The sequence below is a fragment of the Saccoglossus kowalevskii genome, chromosome 5 (genome assembly GCF_978046115.1).
Source record: "Saccoglossus kowalevskii chromosome 5, keSacKowa6.1, whole genome shotgun sequence".
NCBI lineage: Eukaryota > Metazoa > Hemichordata > Enteropneusta > Harrimaniidae > Saccoglossus > Saccoglossus kowalevskii.
The window spans coordinates 11,084,959-11,106,341 of NC_140645.1; the positions used below are offsets into that span (position 1 = coordinate 11,084,959).

The 21,383-nt window shown below is 36.6% G+C and overlaps 1 protein-coding gene across 1 annotated transcript; it reads left to right on the forward strand.

Moving 5' to 3' along the window:
* The first annotated feature begins 5,318 nt into the window (after window positions 1–5,318).
* Window positions 5,319–20,160, forward strand: LOC144341738 (degenerin del-1-like). Its single transcript, XM_085499522.1, has 13 exons — window positions 5,319–5,642; window positions 5,805–5,885; window positions 6,103–6,243; window positions 8,116–8,244; window positions 9,080–9,365; window positions 10,287–10,381; window positions 10,924–11,087; window positions 11,644–11,727; window positions 15,304–15,412; window positions 17,777–17,849; window positions 18,601–18,726; window positions 19,106–19,181; window positions 19,370–20,160. The coding sequence occupies exons 1-13, from the start codon at window positions 5,324–5,326 to the stop codon at window positions 19,511–19,513; spliced, it is 1,827 nt and encodes a 608-aa protein (XP_085355648.1). The 5' UTR covers window positions 5,319–5,323; the 3' UTR covers window positions 19,514–20,160.
* Window positions 20,161–21,383: the final 1,223 nt, after the last annotated feature.

The window sequence follows — 21,383 nt, forward strand, 5'->3', positions numbered from 1 at the left end:
AGGATATTCCTGGACGGGACAATGTGGTAGCGGACTACCTGAGTAGATTGATGGACTGAGGAACTTTTGAACAGTATAGTAGAATGTTATTCGTTTATGACTGTATTTCATATTTTATTATATTCTACTGTATGTGATTTTCGAATTTTTGTACTCAGAGCTTTATTCAGTTCGATTTGATATATTGTATTGTTGTTTTATTTGAAATTGTTATCGTATTCGTATCATTTTCGCCGTTGCTAGTCATGTAATATTATATGTTATAATATTCTTGAGAGGGGAGGCATGTCACATACGACTTGTTTACCACTTCCGTGTGACTGGGAATGTTCTAGAACCGTACTGTGTCTGGGTGGAATTTTTAGAAGTTGGTTGAATATGTAATAGGACACTGTAGGAAGCAATAGAAGGTAATGGAACATTCTAGAAATTTGTAGTAAGTTCCAGATTCATTATGTATGCTGATGTAATGGTCTATTTATAGACAGTGTGGGTATATATAGGGGAGTTGTTCAGCACTGAGATCAGATCGGAGATCTCGTTGAATTGTATTGGAGTTTAAGTATCTAGTTATTGGAGTAGTGGAGTTGTACCGCGTTATTGTACTTGATGTTTGCAGAGTATAATAATACCAGTACCAGTTGAAACCTCATCTGTTGGCTCCGTGTTCGTATTTTATCATCGCCGCCAGGGAAGTCTTTTTGTTACTGTTGCCATTTTGGTATTTGAACCTGTGCTATACCAATTACGGTAATATTACGTTGCGTGTGACAGGTAAGTTGTAAAATGTGTGTGGACTTTTTTCACATATCAGTCTGGTACGAAAAACACCGCATGCAAAAATGATTGGTGATTTTGTGTTGTGTGAGATTAATTCATAAGCAAATGAATCAATGAAATGAGAAATCCCGAGTTTAATTATACTTCTATGTGCTCATTTTACTCATCCGAACAGCACGGTGTGTAAGAAGCCCACTGTATCCTGCCACATTGCTTGCATGCTGCAATTTAGTCTTGCAACAGAAGCGGAGTATGTTGGATCGAATGGTCACGCCTTCATCTGTGCAGAAAGTGTTTGTATCACTTTTATCAACAACATAATATGTGCTGTTGTACCCTCATGGTGAACTATTTAGAAATAACGCTTGATGGATGGTAGATTTTAAAACATCTTGATTTCAAGTTTTCCGAAAGTTGTTTGGAATTCTACAATATACACATTTGATTAAGTTTTTGTTTGATTCAGTCTGAATAGATTGTTCAGACTTCTAAGGTCTCATTTCATAGTGCTAATAATCAGGAATATATAAGGCATGTTATGGCTCCTAATGAAATCGCTGACAGTGTGCTGAAATCCAGTAATTTCAAAATAAATGCCAAGATTGATTGTAAGAGAAAATAAATTAATCGGATTTAAACAGAAACTCGTATATCGTGTATATCAGACCCCGTGAATTAAAATGTCAAACCACCGAACCAAGTTACTGAACTCTACTCGGGAAACATTGTGTTTGTCACAGGCCTCGTTCTGGCAAAGCAGTCTTCACCAGAAGTCTTCTCAACTCGACCAGTAGACTTAGCTTTAGCCTTTGAATTTGTGGCACACTTACCCGAGGGAAGATATATGTGTATTTTAGTACATTCACTATATTATTGTATCTGTACACATCAGTAATTGTAACGTATAATACTATGAGGTTATTACGAGAATACCGCAAAGTATGCACAAAGACAGTTCGGCTGGAGTACTGTCTTTTCCACCCAAGGATACATCATGGGAATGCCGAAATCCAAAAAGTTTAGAACAGAATCAGCGAACTGTTTTGTGTGGAGTCAGGTCAAACCCCAATGGCAGCCATGTTTGTTTTTATTATTAGAGTACGCTTAATCATACCAAATTTGGAATACGCATTTGCTTATAGAGTAGAGTAAAAATACCCCGTAAAATACCGCAAAATTACGGTACGCTGTACCTTATGGTGTTACGGTGACAGATGTATAATAAGTATTGTTATTCAAACCATGGCGGCTCGTGTAATTTTGCAGTGCAATATGTTTATATATCGCCGTACTATGTCAATGGCAGTCCCGGTAATCTGAATGGTTCATGCAAACAGATTGAACTTTTTACTAAATATCACAAAATACGCCAATATCTCAAGATGTGTGTAGTTTAGCTTTTCCGATGTGTCTGCAGTTCAGATCACCAAGTCTTTTTACATGAGCCTGAATAAACCTTTTGAAGTGATGTTTAAGTAATTATTGGAACCTATCATTAATGCTACAACTATTTGTATATGCCATAAAATCATGTGAATTGAGGTTTCCCTATTGACCATTAATGTCACTACAGGGTCAGGTTAAATTATACACCATGGAAACATGAATTATTGAAATTTATATTTTAAAATGTCATAGTCACTGTTTTGTCTCTGACTTTTTGTGTTGATTTGCTGCCTCCATAACAAACTTTGGTAAGCATGTTAACAAGACTGTGTCAATAAAATGTAAAACCAATCTTGCTATTTTTTCTGTGACTACTGATCCCTACAAATCTATGATGGCGTCCAGTATAGCTATATAACCTATAGATATATCTGCCAAAACATAGATTATAACATTGAATATGTATTAAGGTCAACAATTTCATAAATTTACATTTCAGATTGAATAAAAAAAATATATAAAACATACTACAAATATGTAGTGTGTATTTGCCCATGGTGAAACAGTTGAAATTGTATATTTCGGTTAATGGTGTTACTTGCAAAATGCACAAATCCACACTATGGTCAAAACGCAGTTATTGTGGCGTACGAACTGCTTACAGTGAAGAAGCTACATTATAATAATTACTCTCAATAGATAAATATTACTTTGAATACTTGTGACAAACTAGATAGAATTGTCGGTAATTTTTATTTAAAACAACAAATAAATCAGACAAATAAACAGATAAATCATCAGAACTAATAATTCAGAGTACATTGTATTGTGATGTCGTCACGTTTGGCAGGATCTATTTAACTATTCATATTTTGTATATTTATATACTAATATCTGAATAATCTAAAAAGGCTACAACGAAGGACAAAACAAAGCCGCGCTTTATCAAACTACTACAATAAATTTATGTTGTGAAAAATAAATCTCAATATACAAACGAAAACTTTATGCATTAGGCGGCTTTATGCTAATACATTTCTAATGAAAAACAAAGCCACGTAATATCCCAATATTACGACCAATGAACGTAATGAAAAGTACGCGTCCGATGTGCACATATTACATATTTACACTAATAAGTGCCTAATGATAAAACTGTGGTTACACCTAACTACATATCCAACCAATGAATGTGATAAAAGGTATAAACATTGCCGTACATGTGAAGGAATCTGTACATTTCGAAGTGATGGCGGCACTGGGTGGTCGTCCCATCGAAAACAAATTGTTGGGGGCGCCCTCTAAAATCAAGCTGAAAACATTCGGCTGATCTGCACTGGCTCGGAAGATGAATTCTGATTGGCTAAAAAAACAAAAAAACTTGTAGCGTTGAATGCACGTTCATTGTCAGTATTGTTATGCAAATTCAAACTAGCTAATCATTTACAACCTTCCGAGCCAGTGCAGATTAGCCCAAAACATTTGTGAGAGCAAAATTTTAGAAGTTCTAGATTTCAATTTTTTAAGGGGAAGATGCCCCTGACCCCCTATTAAGGTCGGGCGGGATTGTGAGCAGATCCTCCCCCCCCCCTCCCCATGCAAAAGTTCGTGCCGCCGCCTCTACTCCGCACATGTCCTCGGTCCTGACGACGAACTATGCAGCTTCTGTTTTCCAAATGAGCATTGCAAACGTGCCGACAACAAAAGAACTAGCGGAGGTTACCGGAATAGTTTTACCAGGTGATGTTGTAATTACCATACTGCACAGAATTCGTGTCTGTCTTGATTGATATGATACGATTAATTATCATTTTCCGACTTTATATAGACTTTACATGAATATTCATTATGCGTAATGTTAATAATTAAGCGTATGGATAAGATTGTTAATTATTCTAGCAAATTTGAGAAACAAAGCAGGTGTATGTCTACAGAGCATGAGTACAGAAAGCTAAGTTTTGTTTTGCTTTTTGTAGTATAAAGACGAATTTCAGGAAGTATGTTTACGTTTCAAATTATGCAGATTCGGGGTCTGATGACGATGAGTGTGGAACTATCGTTCTTGGTACATTTTTCTATAGTTTTACAATGGAAGTTAAATCAATGATATTGAGTTTGCGTCAACTCATAATGAACTCTTGTATATACTTTCTGCTTTATGTAGGTCGGACGAAGTGTTTTCTGCTAATGATGTGTTATGAACGGCTCAGTTGCACGATTTTTTAGTTGTGTACTATTACACACATGGTGAAAATTAACGTGAATATTATGACATTTGCCATATAGTGACATTTCACATTACGTCACTGAGATGAATAATATGCACTATATGCATAAACCGATTGATCTTTTTGACTCCTAATCTTGAGATTTTCGGCGTTTTTGTTATTATTGGTGAAATCTCAGGAGAGCGGCTTACGATGGGGAAGGGATGGGAAATTTAAGGCGTGCAAAAATGACTATAAATATTGTAAATATATCAGTAGTTTCACCAAGTAGATGTATATTTGTTGTTTCAAACCATAACCAACTTATTGGCCGTAGCGGCAAATCAGATCATGTAAACTCTGAAAGTAGTCCGGTATGATATCACACATATGCCCTGATAGTGTGACGTCACAACCAGGTGATAATAACGGCCTACTTATATGATTTATGTATCACTACCTATTCCGTAATATCCCAGTGATATAGATAATTAGGTCACTAAACAGCGGCTAGTGACATTTCACGGGACACTGGAGTTCAGGCATACGTCATCCCAGTGACAATCGCGTCAAATATAGAATGTTTGATATGTGTAAAATTAATGAATATGTTTACGGGCCGATTCACTGTAATAAAATACGTGATCTAAAATGCTATGCTAATAAGATATGCGATTATATGATTAATCATTTAAACATAATTGTCAGACTAATAACTGCGACGACGATAGTGTTGCTCATTCGTCGCACGGGACGGTCAGCAGACAGGTCATAGAACATCCGTTTTAGGCAAGTATGTTATTTGTGATTCTTTATTTTAGGATTTTCTCTCGTTCGCACATATCAAAGCAATCCCTCAAATAAAAATTAAACAAAGAAGTAACGTTATTATGATGACAATGTGACATGTTTGGTTTCATTATCAGACTGAGATTAATTTTCCGCCAGATATGAGTTCAGTTGCGAACGAAATGGCTGACTCGTTGGTGAACACGATGTGTCGACGACAAAGAATATTGTGGTCCGTCACACTGACGATCGCTGCCTTCTTGTTTGTCGTACAAGTGTTTTCTTCTGTCTCGTCCTATCTCGCCTATGAGATAGATGTCAAAATCGGAAAACAAACTGCGTCCACCCAGCAATTCCCGGCAGTTACCGTGTGCAATATTAACAAACTCCGCCGTTCGGCTGTTGCTGTGAGTGAATTCAGAGGTATAATGGCATTAGACGGACCGTTGAAGTGGTTTGAAAAATACGCCCGCTATTCAGGTAAGGGGTACATTGTATCATTCGACACATAAAAGGGTAAATTAACATTGTTTGTTATATGGTTTGCGTAGCCAGCCCGCACGTCCAATACAAAATGTTCAATCTCGTGAGAAAAAGATTTTTTTTTTTTTTTTTTTTGCTATTTTTATACTAAACATAAAGGTCCCTGCATCGAAGGCGATATCACCTGCGATAACAACCAGTGCGTCAAGGGGTTCATGGAAAGCGGACTTTGCAATGGCGGTAGGTTAAACATCGCAATTGTATTAAATATTACTTTTTTGTTATTAAACATGTATGTACATCAATCAATTCTATATATATGAAGTGTTGCTTCACAAGAAAACATGTAATTGTACTTCAGGGCGTTATATGTTTAGCTAGCTTATCTGCAGACTGACGAAAAGTCGTTATTCATATAATAATGCATTCGACCAATCACAACGTTCGTTCTTCATAGATGTTGTTAGTGCTGATGTCAGCAGCTGCCCCGCCGATTGGACCATATGCGACTCGCAGTGTATTCCACCTGCAGCCCTGTGTAACTACATAAATGACTGTGATGATGGAAGTGACGAAAGTAATTGTCCGTACAATAATGGTAAATTAAATTCAAATTACCTATGATGTATTAATTATGTCAAAAGTTATGAATGTAGGTATTTATTATCCACAATAATTCGAAACTTCAACTCTAGTGTGGAAGTTAAAGTTACTGGCACATAAACAAACATACAGTATAAATATGAAACGCTGGATTCGCGAAATTCGAAATATACATTCAATATATTTAGCCGCGTGTTTTATTTTAACTATTTGGTATCGGATGAGTATTATAAGCAAGCCCATTATAACCCTGACAATTTTGTATTTCATAAAGTGATTTCGTTTCGTCGCTATGAAACATGGTTTAAAGTATTTTTTTTTTAGTTACGACAAAATCAGTCGACCCGGATAATGTGCACTGTGTATTAAAACAAATATATAGAAAATTAATCTTGTTAAATATATTCAAATAAACAGAAATCAAAATTGGTTATTGGTGAAAATGCGAATTGAAAACAATAAACAATGTAACGTTAATTGTGTGCACATGTCTATTTCATAATCTGGTGTCTGTCTGTGCGTAGTTGTATAGTGAAGCACAATGCGCGTTTACACTATACAGATTGTGTTTCAATATGTCGTATTTCATTCCATTGCTTTAAATTCTACCTGCACAGAAAGCAATTAAGCGAATGACAGCTAGGCAACGACAGAAATGTACGCGTCTAGTAGAACTCGCGGAACCTTGTGTGTCCCGGTGATTGGCTACACAAGGAATAAGCTTTTCTATTATGTAAATTAGGTCACTGGCATGTAATACAATGTGTTAGAATATCCATAACGCAAAGCGCAGAAGCGTCAGATGTCGCTGTAGTGGTCAGGAAACAAACAAAAAAAAACACATGCATATCATCCGTAGCAAAGAAGAGAAAGCTCGGCTCACGGTCATGGGTCGACATTTTCGGCAAATCTGGTTATGTCATGCCTTAATGTTATTTGACTAAAAACGCTGCAAAGAAAATATGTGCATCTTGGAAGTCCAAGAGCTGATTGATAGGGCGGTGTTGAAATTAATTGTTTTTATTGAGAAACGGTGTTCCCCATATATGCCGCAGTGCTATTAGACATGCATAAGACATATGGGATCATAATTTATGCACAATGGCGCCAAGTTTTGGCAGTTATTTCCAACAGGCTCTATATTATCAACTCTCGCATTCATTACAAAAAAAAACTGAAAGACGAGCAGGCCTAGCTGTTGGTAAGAACAACGGATAAGTACGTATTTCAGTTGTCAAGCCAGGGCAATCATTTATTCCTCACAAAATATTCATCTTTAACGTGCGCTGTAAGCAATTAATTTAGACCGATGGATGAATCCCACACGTAATACTATATATGTACGTAAACGGATGTACAGACAATCGCGTCCCTAAATAATATTATGTAAATGCAATATTCGGCACGGATCAAAACGGTTTATAATGTCTGATTGTAATCAAAGTGAAATGTCAAAACCCCGATGGCAGTGAAAATCGCAATTTCTCAAAAGAACTCAAAGCGTGTTAATTGTGAACTGATATCCAACTAAACTATTAAGATGAGTGGAAACATAATGTCAGGGTGGAAGGTACATATTACAAAGGATATTAAACTATACACAGTACATGTTAAACACAGTCATCACGATCACATTGACAGCTATGCATTTGTGAATTCTCTAAACCGCACCATGATGTTGAAAACACAAAAAACGTATATATGGTAACGTAGTGAACAAACTCAATTGCAGCTATTCTTAGAAACGTCTCAAACGCACGTAAAAGATACAAGCTGAGCGCAGCGCATTCAGTACGCGCGCGGCCAATCTACACTTGTCTAGTGTTCACGTCAACATCAGTCACTATGTTCATTATTTGCTTTTAAGGTCAATGTCCGGAGGATGCATTTGAATGTAATGACGTCCAAATGAAGTGTATACCAAAGACGAAGACGTGCGATCGTGTCAAACACTGTAACAACGGAAATGATGAACAAAATTGCGCTTACACAGAAGGTACGCTGGTTATGATTTAATGAAGTGATAACTTTGTTACCAGCGTTAAGTATGATGCATTTTCAATAAATTTTCAATATTTTTTTTTCCATTTTTTTTTTCCAATTTCTTTGTATTATATACGATTTAGCGAATGGATACGTCCCAAACTCGGTCAGTCCTTCGCGTACGAACGACCGTATGTCGCCGACAGTTCCGTAAGGCTCATCAACTCCGAGTCCGGTGAAAGTCTCAACTTGACGTTCTTCAACATCAATCACTGTTCTCTTGTCTCGACGAGTAACGCTGGGATTGCGTTTGTTTGGTGGTCTAATGTTGAAATAAAAACCTTAACAATTAATTGTTTATATTCACGGAATATTATATTGACACTAAACTATTTGAATTAGTTGGCCATGTGATAACAATGATGATGTCATGATATCACATATTTGAAGATCTGGTTGGTACGTGTGACGTCTTTGGCTGCATTATCCACTTATCTTCGGTTTGTTGATAATACCAGTGCAAGTCCTCGCCCGTATAAACCAGCTCAACGAATAAGTGACATGGATAGATGACATCACAGTATTACATGTAATTTAACTTGTCATCGATTCGTCGAACATGACTGCGCGTCAGTGGCGGCGGCACGGGGCGGCAGTGGGTCGCTCCCTCGAAAAAATGTTGGGGCCCCCAACAAATCCAGCTGAAACTCTTGTATGTCAGCAAAAATTTGCTCCTCAAAAGGCAGGAAATAGCGTTTCAGAGGATCTAGATTTCAAAATTTAGCAGACCCCCCCCCCCCATGCACAATTTCGTGCCGCCGCATCTGCATGTCGCTTTAATCTTACAGAAAACGTTTTTATGGACGACTGGAACAAAAAGTTTCTCGGCATTTCTTCGGATCCTAGTATTTACGAAGATTTTAGATATAATTTCTACGTGAACAAAACTTTCACGTTTTTGCCGAATATGGAAGAGCTGCGCTGGGTGCCGCTGATGGTTGCAAGCCAGGCCGCTGACTTTGCAGACTTAAAGGAACTGATGCAACTTACGAAAGGAGATATACAGTTACTGGGACACCAAGCTGAACAATTTATCATGAAATGTGAATTCAATGGTTTGAAATGCGACATCAGGTACTCGTTCGACAATTTACTTTTTAGTCTGGTTTCTTCCATGTTTTCCAAGTATTCCCGTCATGCCTTTATCAGCTGTCATCTTAACATTTAATATCAGAAATTACATAAATATATAATACAATTATTAAAAGCGATCGCTGTTGCCATGGAGACTGCCAGCAAACATTTAAGTATTAACTGTGGTGCTTGAATAATTGAAACTTTCATTAAATGTTGATTTAAATAATTGATTTATTTTAATTGTGAAGATACTGATCGCAGCCTACTTCACAAATAATGAAGTATCCTATTGTAGTCCTATTGTGAAACCGCAACCTGCATAAGCGAAGGGACGAAATTAAATCGCCGCAGTGTTCGTATAAATACGAATAGAAAACGTTTATGTTTCTTAACGACATGACAATTGTCATACAAATTATACTATTAAAATGGACAAGATAATACTTTTATAATTATGACGATGACGTCAACACTAAAAATTGCAAATTTCTGTGTTGTTATCCTAGTATTTTCCCTCATTCGACGTACTCTCTAATTTTGCTCCTTTTTCACCCAAATAATGACCCGCATTTATGTATTCATGTTAAACTTCTAATCGCTTCAAGTTCTGCTGCGTCTATTATTTGTTAGCGTGCACGAATCTGTAATCTAAAAAAATTAAACGTTTGAAATAAAAGATAAGTATGCGCAATTAAACCGCAGGCGTGGTCGGTACCTGATGTTAAATGTCAAGCGTGTATAAGTTGGTCGCGTTGGCGATACATTTTAACATCCATATAAGGCAGTTATTGTAAATTTTATTTCTGAAAATGGTAACTTTCTTGTATATCAATGTACTTAATAGTAAATATACTTACTATTTAATTTGAGCACACATTTAATTTTTCGTGTTTTTTTTTTGTTTTGTTTAAATTACAGTGATTTCCGTGTTATGCAAGACAACGTGTATGGGAACTGTTTCACCTTCAATGGAAACGCGGTTCACCAATCGGCACGAAGTGGGCCAAACACGGGTAAAGAGCGCCAGATGCTTTCGTTCTTTTAAAACAGTATCTTTTCAAAAATACGTCTACCAAATCCAATTGCCATGCCATACAATCATGCATTTATAACAAATGAAACCCACCACTTGCAATACAGACTTTATTTTGTGATTACGCTGCGTCAGAACACATCGTGACCAATATTCTGTACTGAACTTTGTCGTTTTTTTCCGCTTAAAATTAAGAACACGTGGCACGCGTCAGTATAGCTGAGATTGTTTTGTGAATCTAACACATACTATACCTTACCCAGTATTTCCCACTATTTAACATATATACACTAGAAGCGGCTTATCAATATATTTAATTGTAAAGATATATATGCCATTAACGGTAATACCATATACGATTTCTTTAACAATTGTTAAAACAAAATATGAACTATGTATAAAAAGCGTATGCGTTCATGACTTTTTGCATTAACCTCACATTTTTTCTAACACTAGTGACGCAATGTGCGCCTCAACCTGATACGTGACACATTTATGCGTTTATTGTTACACACTTTTTAGGTCTGAAACTATTGTTGAACATAGAACAAGAAGAGCAAATGAGTTTGTTCGGAAGAAATTCTGGAACGAGGCTACAGATTCATTCACCGGAGGAAACACCTTTTCCGTCTCAGGATGGCATTGACCTGAAACCAGGAATGAGTACAGGGGTGGCATTCGATACGGTACGTTCACGTCACTTACGAATATTAATACTAAAAACGTCGCAGTCTCAATACAATATAAATACAATGTAAATAGTTATCGATGTACAAGCGGAATCACACTCGTTCACAGGATTTCTAGTGCACGTGATATTTTGTCCGATTACGTCAGCAGCCTTTAGGCTCGATCGCAGTTGGTTCTTGACGCGCACGCTAGCTGCCTCTTGCATGTAAATAAATGAGCCAAATAAATGTAAAAACAAAATTAGCTGCAGGATTTTATGGTGTTTCAAATCATTAATCTGTCATGGGTAACAGGTATATTTGAAAGACAATATTAGTGTTTATTGCAAACCTGACTGTGAACGAGGCAGCGAGTTGTGTGACTTACTCGGACAAAAATACAAAAAAACAAGTGATACTAAAACCCGCAAATCGTCCGTTTTCCAGGGGTCGCTTGCTTGCCTGCAAAGGACTAATGTTGTTTACATTAAGTTCTAACGACAGTGCAAGACGATTTTGTTTCTTTTCTACAGAGTTACTGTGTTTAATCGTAGCTAATACTTGTTCTTTTTAGGTTGCCGTTGAACGATTGCCGTTACCATATGGTGATTGTTACGACACCGCCTATCCTGAAAACGACGGCAATTATTCTGCGAAGGTAATGTATAAATTCCATGTTAATACCTTTACCAATTTAGCAAATTAGTTTCACGAAATTAAATCGCAGGAGTGCACCAAACAGAAAAAATATAACTTGCAATATATTATTATTATAATCCAATGACGTACTTGAAACCAAAAAAATTTCCTTGGTGTAAAAGTTGCATTAGGTTTCACTGTTACCCACACGCTGCGTATTTCAGAAAACATAGACCCGCTTTGACTGTTGTATACACAACAAGCGCAAATCTGCTTCAGTCGTAGCCCCTTGTCTGACTAGCACGTGCAACAAAAAATATGTTAAAGCGCGTTGGTCGTCGCGCAGCGCGTGTTGGAATTTCATGTAAATAAATAATGTATTTTACACGCGTTGTATACGTCGCTATGCGTCCCATATCGAACAGGACGCGGCAAGACGACTGCCGCCCTTTAATATATGATTCTGCACTACGACGTGTGTCAGGAGTGCGTTCGCGTCGCTGCCTCGGAGTGCCCCAAGTGACGATGGCAGTAGTGACCCGTGGCAACGAAAGGGTTCCTCGAGGAAGTAGATTACACGAACGTAAGTCTGGAGAAGTAGTATCACGTGATCGTAGTGGTTCGTTGCTATGCGAGCAAAATCCGTGTAAAATGTATAAAATTTAGTTTTTAAATCGCGCCCAGTTGCATTTTATGTTTGAGAAAATTACCAAAACACCTATTTACGTATCGATTTCGTGGTTCCCTATCTGTTTCCCAAACTTCCCCGGCTCTGCAAGCAGGGGCGGTAAACACTTTCCGAGTCGCCCCAGTTGTTACGTCACTGGGCAGGCGCGAAGCACCGCGGGTCACCCGAGGCGAGGACGCGAACGCACTCCAGAAAACTCAAATCATGGCACGTGACAATGCTTGAACTCGCTAGACCAAATTACGGTACAGATACAAACATGTAAAACATGAAACACGAGATTCAAACTTGAAAACAGTATACGCGCCTCGCGACCACGAGTAGACGCACAGTGCAAATACAAAATCCTTGGCAGATTGAACCACGACAGTGTGTATTTAATAGGCGTCTTAACGACAAAGAGGGGGAGATGCGACAACAATAAACAGCTAATCAGCTATCTTGTACAGTAGAGCGGTTTTTTTTTATGGCGACCCAAGCAGAACAGATCACATAATAATATATAATTTATTAATTGTATCTTACAATCATACAAATTAATTATTGACAAGAAATAAATTTATATTACAAAATATGTATGAAAATATAGATGAAGAGGGTGTCAATAGATAATATAAGCACTATATAATGTGATGGCGATATTAATATGTATATACATACAAGCTTATTAGGTTATTCTCATTTGATCTTTGATTAAAAAACACTTATAAATAGAGCTAACGAGTTAATGATTTGGCTTTTAGAGAAACTTAGTAGTTGTACTAGAGTATTCAAATTTGGGGGTTGTGTCTCATTTGGGAGATACTTTTTCCTGATTGTGTCCCATGCAGTGCATTTTAGTAACAAAATGATATTCATCATCAATTTCTTGCAGGCACAAATGACAAATACGGCCTTCCCTGGGGATATTATTATGTCTGCCTCTTTGTATTTCTAAGGGATGGCACGCACATCTTAGTCTTGCTATTGCTCTGTGCAATTTTAATTGTGGCAATGACACATAGTTTTCAGTTCCAAAATTTGTTTTGTATTGCCTATAATACTGCGTTTTTTCGCCAGAACAAACGTCTATATACCAATCTGTAATTCCAATATCACGCAGATCACGCAGTTTTGCAAAATCAAAAGTCTCTTCTATCACCAAAACAATAATACAATTGAGGCATTACTACCTGGAAAAAGATGAGTTTGTTGACAGGGAGTGGCAAATCACGAAAAGTGTGTAACAGTTGAATGAAAGATCAGTCGAGTAGAGTTTCTAATATTTTCTTTCAGAGTTGACAGTTTCAAAACATGGTCCACATAAATATTTGTCACTTTGCTGACGAAGTATGCCACAAACAGCTTGCAACGTTGGCATAAAAGTTGTGGAAAACTGGATTGAAAAAATGCATCGCCCGTTTTGGGGGTTTGGCAAACAATATAAACACACTCCTACACTCACGGTTACTAGAAAAGTGTTGAAGTTACCATGCATGCTACACGTCGCGATTTCCGACATGTTTTTCTTTAGCTTACCGCACAATGTTACACAGCGTCTGATTGGATGGCTTTCCAACAGGCGCATCCAATCAAACTTGGCCATAAGTTAAAATAAGCGTTTACCCAAGGTGATCCCGCACGAGTTGGCGGCTTCCGCAATAAGTCGGCACCATAAAACCGCGCGATTCGGAAACTGAAATACATCTTGAAATAGCGTGTAGTGAATATGCTCTTACAATGACTAATTCGATATGCACAATTTGAATCTCTGACGTCACAATCAACGTGCAGACTACAATTCTGTTAAAAAAATACAACGTCCTAATCGCGCGGTTTCTTCTGCTCGATGTAAACATACTCCCCGACGAATAAGTGCGGGATTCAACCGAGAAGTCACGTATTTTACCTCGTTAACAGGCATAGACCTTATTGGAGGCGCCTCTAAAGTATTCGCCAATCAGAGTTGGCGTAACATGTGACAACTGGTCATAAATATAATGTAGCGTTGTATGTGTTGACGATCGCGTAAAATCGCCCAATCATTTTGTTTTTTGCGTCTTTTCAACAGTTTCCCCTTGCCAGGATTGTTTTAGGTATGTGGCCTTGTACTGATCAAAAAATAAAGCTGGTCGAACTATTTATGTAGACTATCACTTGTTCGGTTACAATACCGCAGTCGATTCCACGCGTTCCCTTGTTCGACGTACGGCACGACCCCTGGTTCGAAGCTTCCGCCTCAAGCTTGGATCGATCAAGGCAAAATATTAAAATCATTGTTTTAAATCCTAGAGTCTTATCATATTAGTTCCCAGTTCTTACCCCAGAGACATACCGTACAGTTGTTATATGTTTTCATACATGTGACGTTCATATTATATTACTGAGAGCATATAGCTTACACCATGCTCACGAGTACTTATTACGACGCCGCGTTTCATGGTGGTCGTATTTCATAGTATTGCTTCTTTGTGAGGCGATGGCCGAATAAACGAATCTTGGCTGGCGAAGATGAAAAAATAAAGCCCAGTATAATAACGGTCAAACCAAATTTTTCATAGACAAATATATATCTGTTCCCTACTAGTGAAAACCTCCTAAGAGGGAGTAATTTAAATACAGGAACATATATTTAAAAATGAAACATAACATTCGCACTTGCAACTCCGCAAATGCTCCTATCACTGGAAACAGACGTGCTCCCTGTTACGCCTCGCCGCAGTGTCTTGATTTAATAATGCTTGGAATGAACGTCTCTGACAACTATCTTCGGCATTGGACAATCATTATGCACTCGGGAAAAAACGAATGAAGGCAGCTTCCTTTTGAAAGGCGTTTATCGCGGTCGATTTTATCATTTAATATATTGAATTTGGAGAACACGCCTGCGGTGAATCGGAAATAATTGAACTGTACTTTCATCTGTAGATTTGCGAAGAAAAGTGTTTCCAGAATCATCTTCTCGATAAATGCGGATGTGTGACTTCGGTAGTCTTGGATGGCGAGACAATGTGCAGTGCGCTAGATGAACACCAAGGTTAGTCATTATAAACTAATTTTAACAAAACACCAGTTTACCATACGAGGCCAAATACTGCCAAAATGCCTCTATGTATCGGTCAAAAAACTTTAAACACACATCATCGGAATGAACATGTACATAAATGACGCCCACATAGTAATGACGTTACAACTTGTATGCGAGATTATTACGATGTCACCCCGTACCGCATAATTGCATAATTTCCCACACCTTCGTCATAATCCTATTGTTATACTCATTTCAATGCTTGCAATCAAGACTTAATAGTAGATAATTACCCGGACTGCCAGCGAAAAACAATTTCAAATTATATTTGCCTGGGGTTGAATTGCGTTCAATGAAATGATTGAATTTCTGTCACTGGTTACATTGTTGCCGCGACCGGTGTGAAAACAAAATAAAAAATCCGAACGCGACGTAAATGTAACGCAGTTTTTGGCTCCCATGTGCGAAGCACAAAATGGGAGTCTTTGCAGTTAATGTGTCTGTGTACTTGGATTGCTATATGAGGACATACACACCTTCCGAGGACCTTTTCATAGTCCTCGGAAAACATAATTTATATTAATAGTTAATTCGATTATTAATACGTTCTGCGTAGCTTAGGTTTAGTATCGGGGGAAGGTATGGTTCAGTTTATATTAATATTAATATAATTATACCATACCTTACCCTGATACTAAACCTAAGCTTCGCAAACATTTCTATGTTCAGTCACGGGAAATTCAACTCTTGTTTAATTAAACTTAATTAAATTGCAATTCTCCATTGTATTGCATTGTAATTGAGTTTAATTAAACTCCAATTAAAACGCAACCCTATATAGGAACGCGTTTTAATCGAGTTCATATCGCAACTATATTAAAAGTTAATTCAACTATATTAAAAGTTAATCCAATGAAGTCCTCAGAACATATAGCAATACAAGTATGTGTGTGTGTGTGTAATTGTGTAAGTGTGTATGTGTGTCCGACTGTTCCACTGCTATCTTAAGAACCACTCATTGGATTTTGATGAAACTTGGTGCAGAGATGCTCTGACGCAATGCGCAGATTCTGGTAAAAATCCGTGCATATTAATTACCTAATTTACATAATGATCAGGCAATTTTCGGTTTTTCCACTGATATCTCAAGTACTAATCATCACATTTCAATGAAACTTGGTACATAGATGTCATATGACACTGCACAGACCTGATAGTTTTTATGGTAATATCAGTACATATAATTACCTAATTTGCATAATTAATTAATTTTCAGCTTTTGATATAAGTAGTGAGCATTACATTTCAATGAAACTTGGTACTTACATACTCAAGGACTATGCAGAGATTGATTGTTTCGGATAAATATTTGTGCATATTAATCACCTAATTTGCATAATCAGTTAATTTTCAGCTTTTCCACGGGTATCTCAAGTGCTAATCATCGCATTTCAATGAAACTTGGTACATAGATCCTTTAGAACTATGCAGAGACCTGATTAGTTTCAGGGTAAATAATTGTGCATATTAATTACCTAATTTGCATAATTAATTTTCAGCTTTTCTACTGATATCTAAAGTACTAATCATCACATTTCAATGAATCTAGAATTATGCAGAGACCCAATTAGTTTTCGGTAAATATTTGTGCATATTAATCACCTAATTTGATTTTTTTTTCAAATAAGAACAATTTCCACATTAGAGCGAGTCGTAACATTTTCGCAGTCGTCTGCACGTAATTGTACTAGGTCAGGTAAATTAATCACCATAAGTATAATAACACGATGCATGCAACAGTCTCGAACAGTGCTTGAAATATATCTAAATAGTTTACCAAAATTGCCAGTCCTGCGAAAAATTTACTAGTCCTGTTTAGGTGTTTAATGTTTTATTTACTTTCAATCGTTTCACTATATTTCATTCAATCAGTGTCACTGCAGTGACTTTCATTCAAGTAAGACAAATCTGATTCATGATCCAGCCCTGAAAAGGTCGCGCCAACAGGAACTCTCGCATATTGTGAGAGTTCAAATCATGCATAGTGTGAGAGTTCGCCAAATCACACGTCGTTCATAGATTGTTGTTGTTTATGCTTGTTTTACATGTTGCATGTGTCAAAACAGACACATCATACTCTAGTTACATAACTTTGAAAACAATCATACATCCGCGCACATGTTGTGAGTTTTGCAAAAAGTAATATTTTAATTATTTACTCAAAAGATCTACCCGACCACAAGGCCAGTAACATGAAATTGTCACCAGCCTGATTGAATAGTTACCCGTGCGAGCAGTAATTTTAAACACGGGTCTCGATGCATGTATACAAGCCTCAACCACTGATATGCATTTTATTCCCATTCTTCACAGATATGTGTGTTCAGATGATGACGCATTTCCGTAACAATGGTAATCTATTCTGCCGATGTCCCCCACCATGCAGGTGAGATGCGATGCATTCTTTTATATTATGTAATCATTATATATAATCCCGAGTATACGTAAGAAACGAAAAAAAACATCGAAACATTTCCAGTTAACCCATTTTCTTGTCCGTCTTATGATAACAAAGTTGATCGTCAAACATGGCGCTAACTGATGGTGCGATTTACACGAGATACACGGCGGTAAAACATAAGACTTAACATGAATGCATCTTTCTTCATTGTGCTGCACTGTTCACGCCCAATATGTTAAAACGACATTGTAGCAATTTGTTTGTATCACATTCAACTTTAAAGGGAAATTCCGTTATTAGGAAACCATGCTTTATTAGTATATGTCTATTTATTGGAGAAACCAATATTCGAAAAAAAACATAGACCTCAAATTTCCCAAGAAAGATGAATTTCACCCCAGTTATATGAAGACAAACTAATTATTTTTTATTTACTTTACTTTTAAAATTGTAAGGTGTATCAAAAGTGAAACATATACCCATCAACTCCATCTTACCAAAGTTATGTTTGAAAATATACATTCCCATTTTGTACAATGTATTTGAACTTGTATATTGTGATTACCTGTGTCAATATATTACCTGTTATATATTGTTTACGTGAACCTTTACCTTGTTGAGTTGAGTACAACCACACCAGATGTACAAATATATATTTAAAGATATACGCAATGTCTCCAAATACACACATCACATAAAACACGTGTATCTTATAACGTCATGTCTTTTTGATCAGAGAGCGAGACTATAAGATAACAACATCAGATTCCAACTGGCCTTCTAAGGTATATATGGAACACTTCGCCAGATATGTAAAAACTGTTAATGACGACAACGAAGATATGGATGAAGATAGAATAAGGTAAAAGTGTACATTCCCATTACATGTGACGTTGATGATTATTTCAGTGAATGTTTTTTTATGTAAAGTTCTGAGGTTTCCACCGTCTAGGAAATCACATGGTTTTTTTTTAAACTGGTGGCTTAAGTGACAATCTGAGAATAATCCCCGACATAAACATACAGGTTATCATATGTTGTCAACAATATTGTGTTTTATGTTACTGTCTCCTCCTTCTTGAGTTGTAAATTATGACGCTTTTTGCCATTCCACGATCAACTTACATTTTATAAGCAATACCATCTAACCTTACACGCAAATAACCAACTAAATATTGTTGAGATAACCACGCAGTTTTTTCCCTTTATTACCACGTGTAATACGCCATGTTTCGTTACAGAGAGAACATCGTCTCAGTGAACGTCTACATGAGTGATATGTCGACCATGGTATTTGTCGAAGTACCATCCTTTACCGTAAGTATTGCTGAATTTCCATTATGTTATTATTGAAGTTTATCGTGCAATAACTCACGTTGAAGTAATTATGTGATGGTCCCCCCCCCCTCGTTTATTAGAAAATATTATTAGTATTATTATTATTATTATTATTATTATTATTATTATTATTATTATTATTATTATTATTATTATTATTATTACAGTTAGTTCAGATGTTGGCAGATCTACTGGCAGCATTTGGTGGCTGGATAGGGATGGCTGTATTCATCAACGTAATTGCTAATATGTGTTGGAGTCGTAAAGTACGCACCCACGTTGGTGGATCCCCGAGTAGTCAGCCAATATAGGCGGCCATGGAGTTTATGGTCGATATCTCTTCATGAAGGATTAAGCACACAGTTTATAATTCACAGTCAGTCACTAAAGTGGCCTTTGTTTATACTTTAATATATAAATAGAGAAAGTGTAGAAATAAATAATTAACATATTTGTGTTTTGAATAATTAACGTCGTATAAAAGTTGTATTGTGTTCGCGGTTATTCATGGTGAGCGCTTTGTAGGTGTCGTGCAGCTGTACAAAGGGCCACAGGTACACGTGACGACAACGACACCCGTACACAATGGTAAATGTGAAGGTGTTTCCAGTGGCACGGTATTTAGAGCTGATTTTATAGTGTCGGTGAGATCAAATGAGATCAATTACAATATCAATATAAACGCACTCTTAGTTTTTAACTATATAATTATCATATATCATTATTGTGAACAAATGGAGTTTTGAATGAATAGCTTGTTCGTTCAATACTGATAACAGCGGGTTGGTTTATGAGCATATGAATCAATTTATATATCGTTAGCATGGTCATCCGCTGGTGGCACAGCACGGGGAACCCATACGTATATCACACTCACACGAGTAAACACAAGAAATGTACAATAGGCGCACATGTGCTGTAATATGACCACCCTATTAAAATATACGATAACATTTCACTAATGTTTTGCATTCATTCATGCGTGCGAGTTGCGTCTTGAATGTTGACGAGGTGTGGTCAAAACTTCACGTTCATAGTGGTATTTAGATGTTGTTTACATTATCCATGTTACCACGAAGAGTTTGCTGGAGATTATTGTCCCAGGGTTTGCAAGTACATTGACGTAAGTGTGACAATTGTTGATATTCTTTGGAGAATTATTTCATTCTTAACAACACTCTCATTTTGTTCAGCTATAAATAAATACATTTTGAGTATTTTGAGTATAATTGTAAATTACAAACGATATTTTGGCAGCACACATATTAGTATTCTTTCGACGGAAGCAATAAACTGTGTTGCTATTGTAATTCTTTAAATGTTAACATATGAGACTAACAAAACTAGCTATTGTTATCGAAGTACCGGTAATCCAGTATGAAAGAGAGAGGGTCAAAAAGCCCTATATATTTTGTTGACAAATAAATGTGATACATATTAAATTTCAAAACGATTTTGGAACGCAGACATTAAACAAATAGTGTTTATGATATCTTCGCTGTAACGTCAAATTAACGAGTCTTGTTTAAAATATGTAAACTAATAAGTCATTTGTAGCTCCTTAAAGAATTCACAAATAATACTATTAATTTATGTCTTATTACGTAAAGGTGTTTTCGATTTACATTTTTCTACAAAATCAATTTGAAAATTTGAATATCCAGAATTGATTTTTACCGCTTGTGGAATGTATTTTGCTCCGTGATGTTTATGGATTTGTGTTAATCTATGCAAGCATCTTACTTGTGTTATCGGATCACCCACTTTAAATGTATAAAAAGTGTAAATAACATATCCATACTAACCGTGGATCTTCAGACAACAGTCGAATGGGATAATTTAAAACAAGAACGCAAACAATTTACAAACAAATACATAATTAAAAACAAAATATAACTTACAAGCACACTAAACTAATAGAAGGATAACTGAAAAATATATGAACTCATTGGTATACATGAAGGGATGTCAGGTGTTTTGAAAAAGATGAGCACATCTTGCCCAACATGTGACACCTGCCATATATCAATCTGAGCCATACATCAAGGGTTTCTACATCAGACAAGTGACATTAAGATGACATATATCAACTGAGTATATCGTTGGCCTAAAATCGCTCAATTTAGAACTGTTATAATTTGAATACCAATAATTTGTTGACAAATGTATCTTCTAAACTCA

What these genes read in the sequence shown, in the direction of transcription:
- LOC144341738 (XM_085499522.1), top strand. Translation starts at nt 5,324, where the DNA reads ATGAGTTCAGTTGCGAACGAAATGGCTGACTCGTTGGTGAACACGATG. An exon ending in AAAATACGCCCGCTATTCAG is followed by an intron (nt 5,643 to 5,804) that starts GTAAGGGGTACA and finishes CTAAACATAAAG; the next exon opens with GTCCCTGCATCGAAGGCGAT. An exon ending in ACGGCAATTATTCTGCGAAG is followed by an intron (nt 11,728 to 15,303) that starts GTAATGTATAAA and finishes TTTCATCTGTAG; the next exon opens with ATTTGCGAAGAAAAGTGTTT.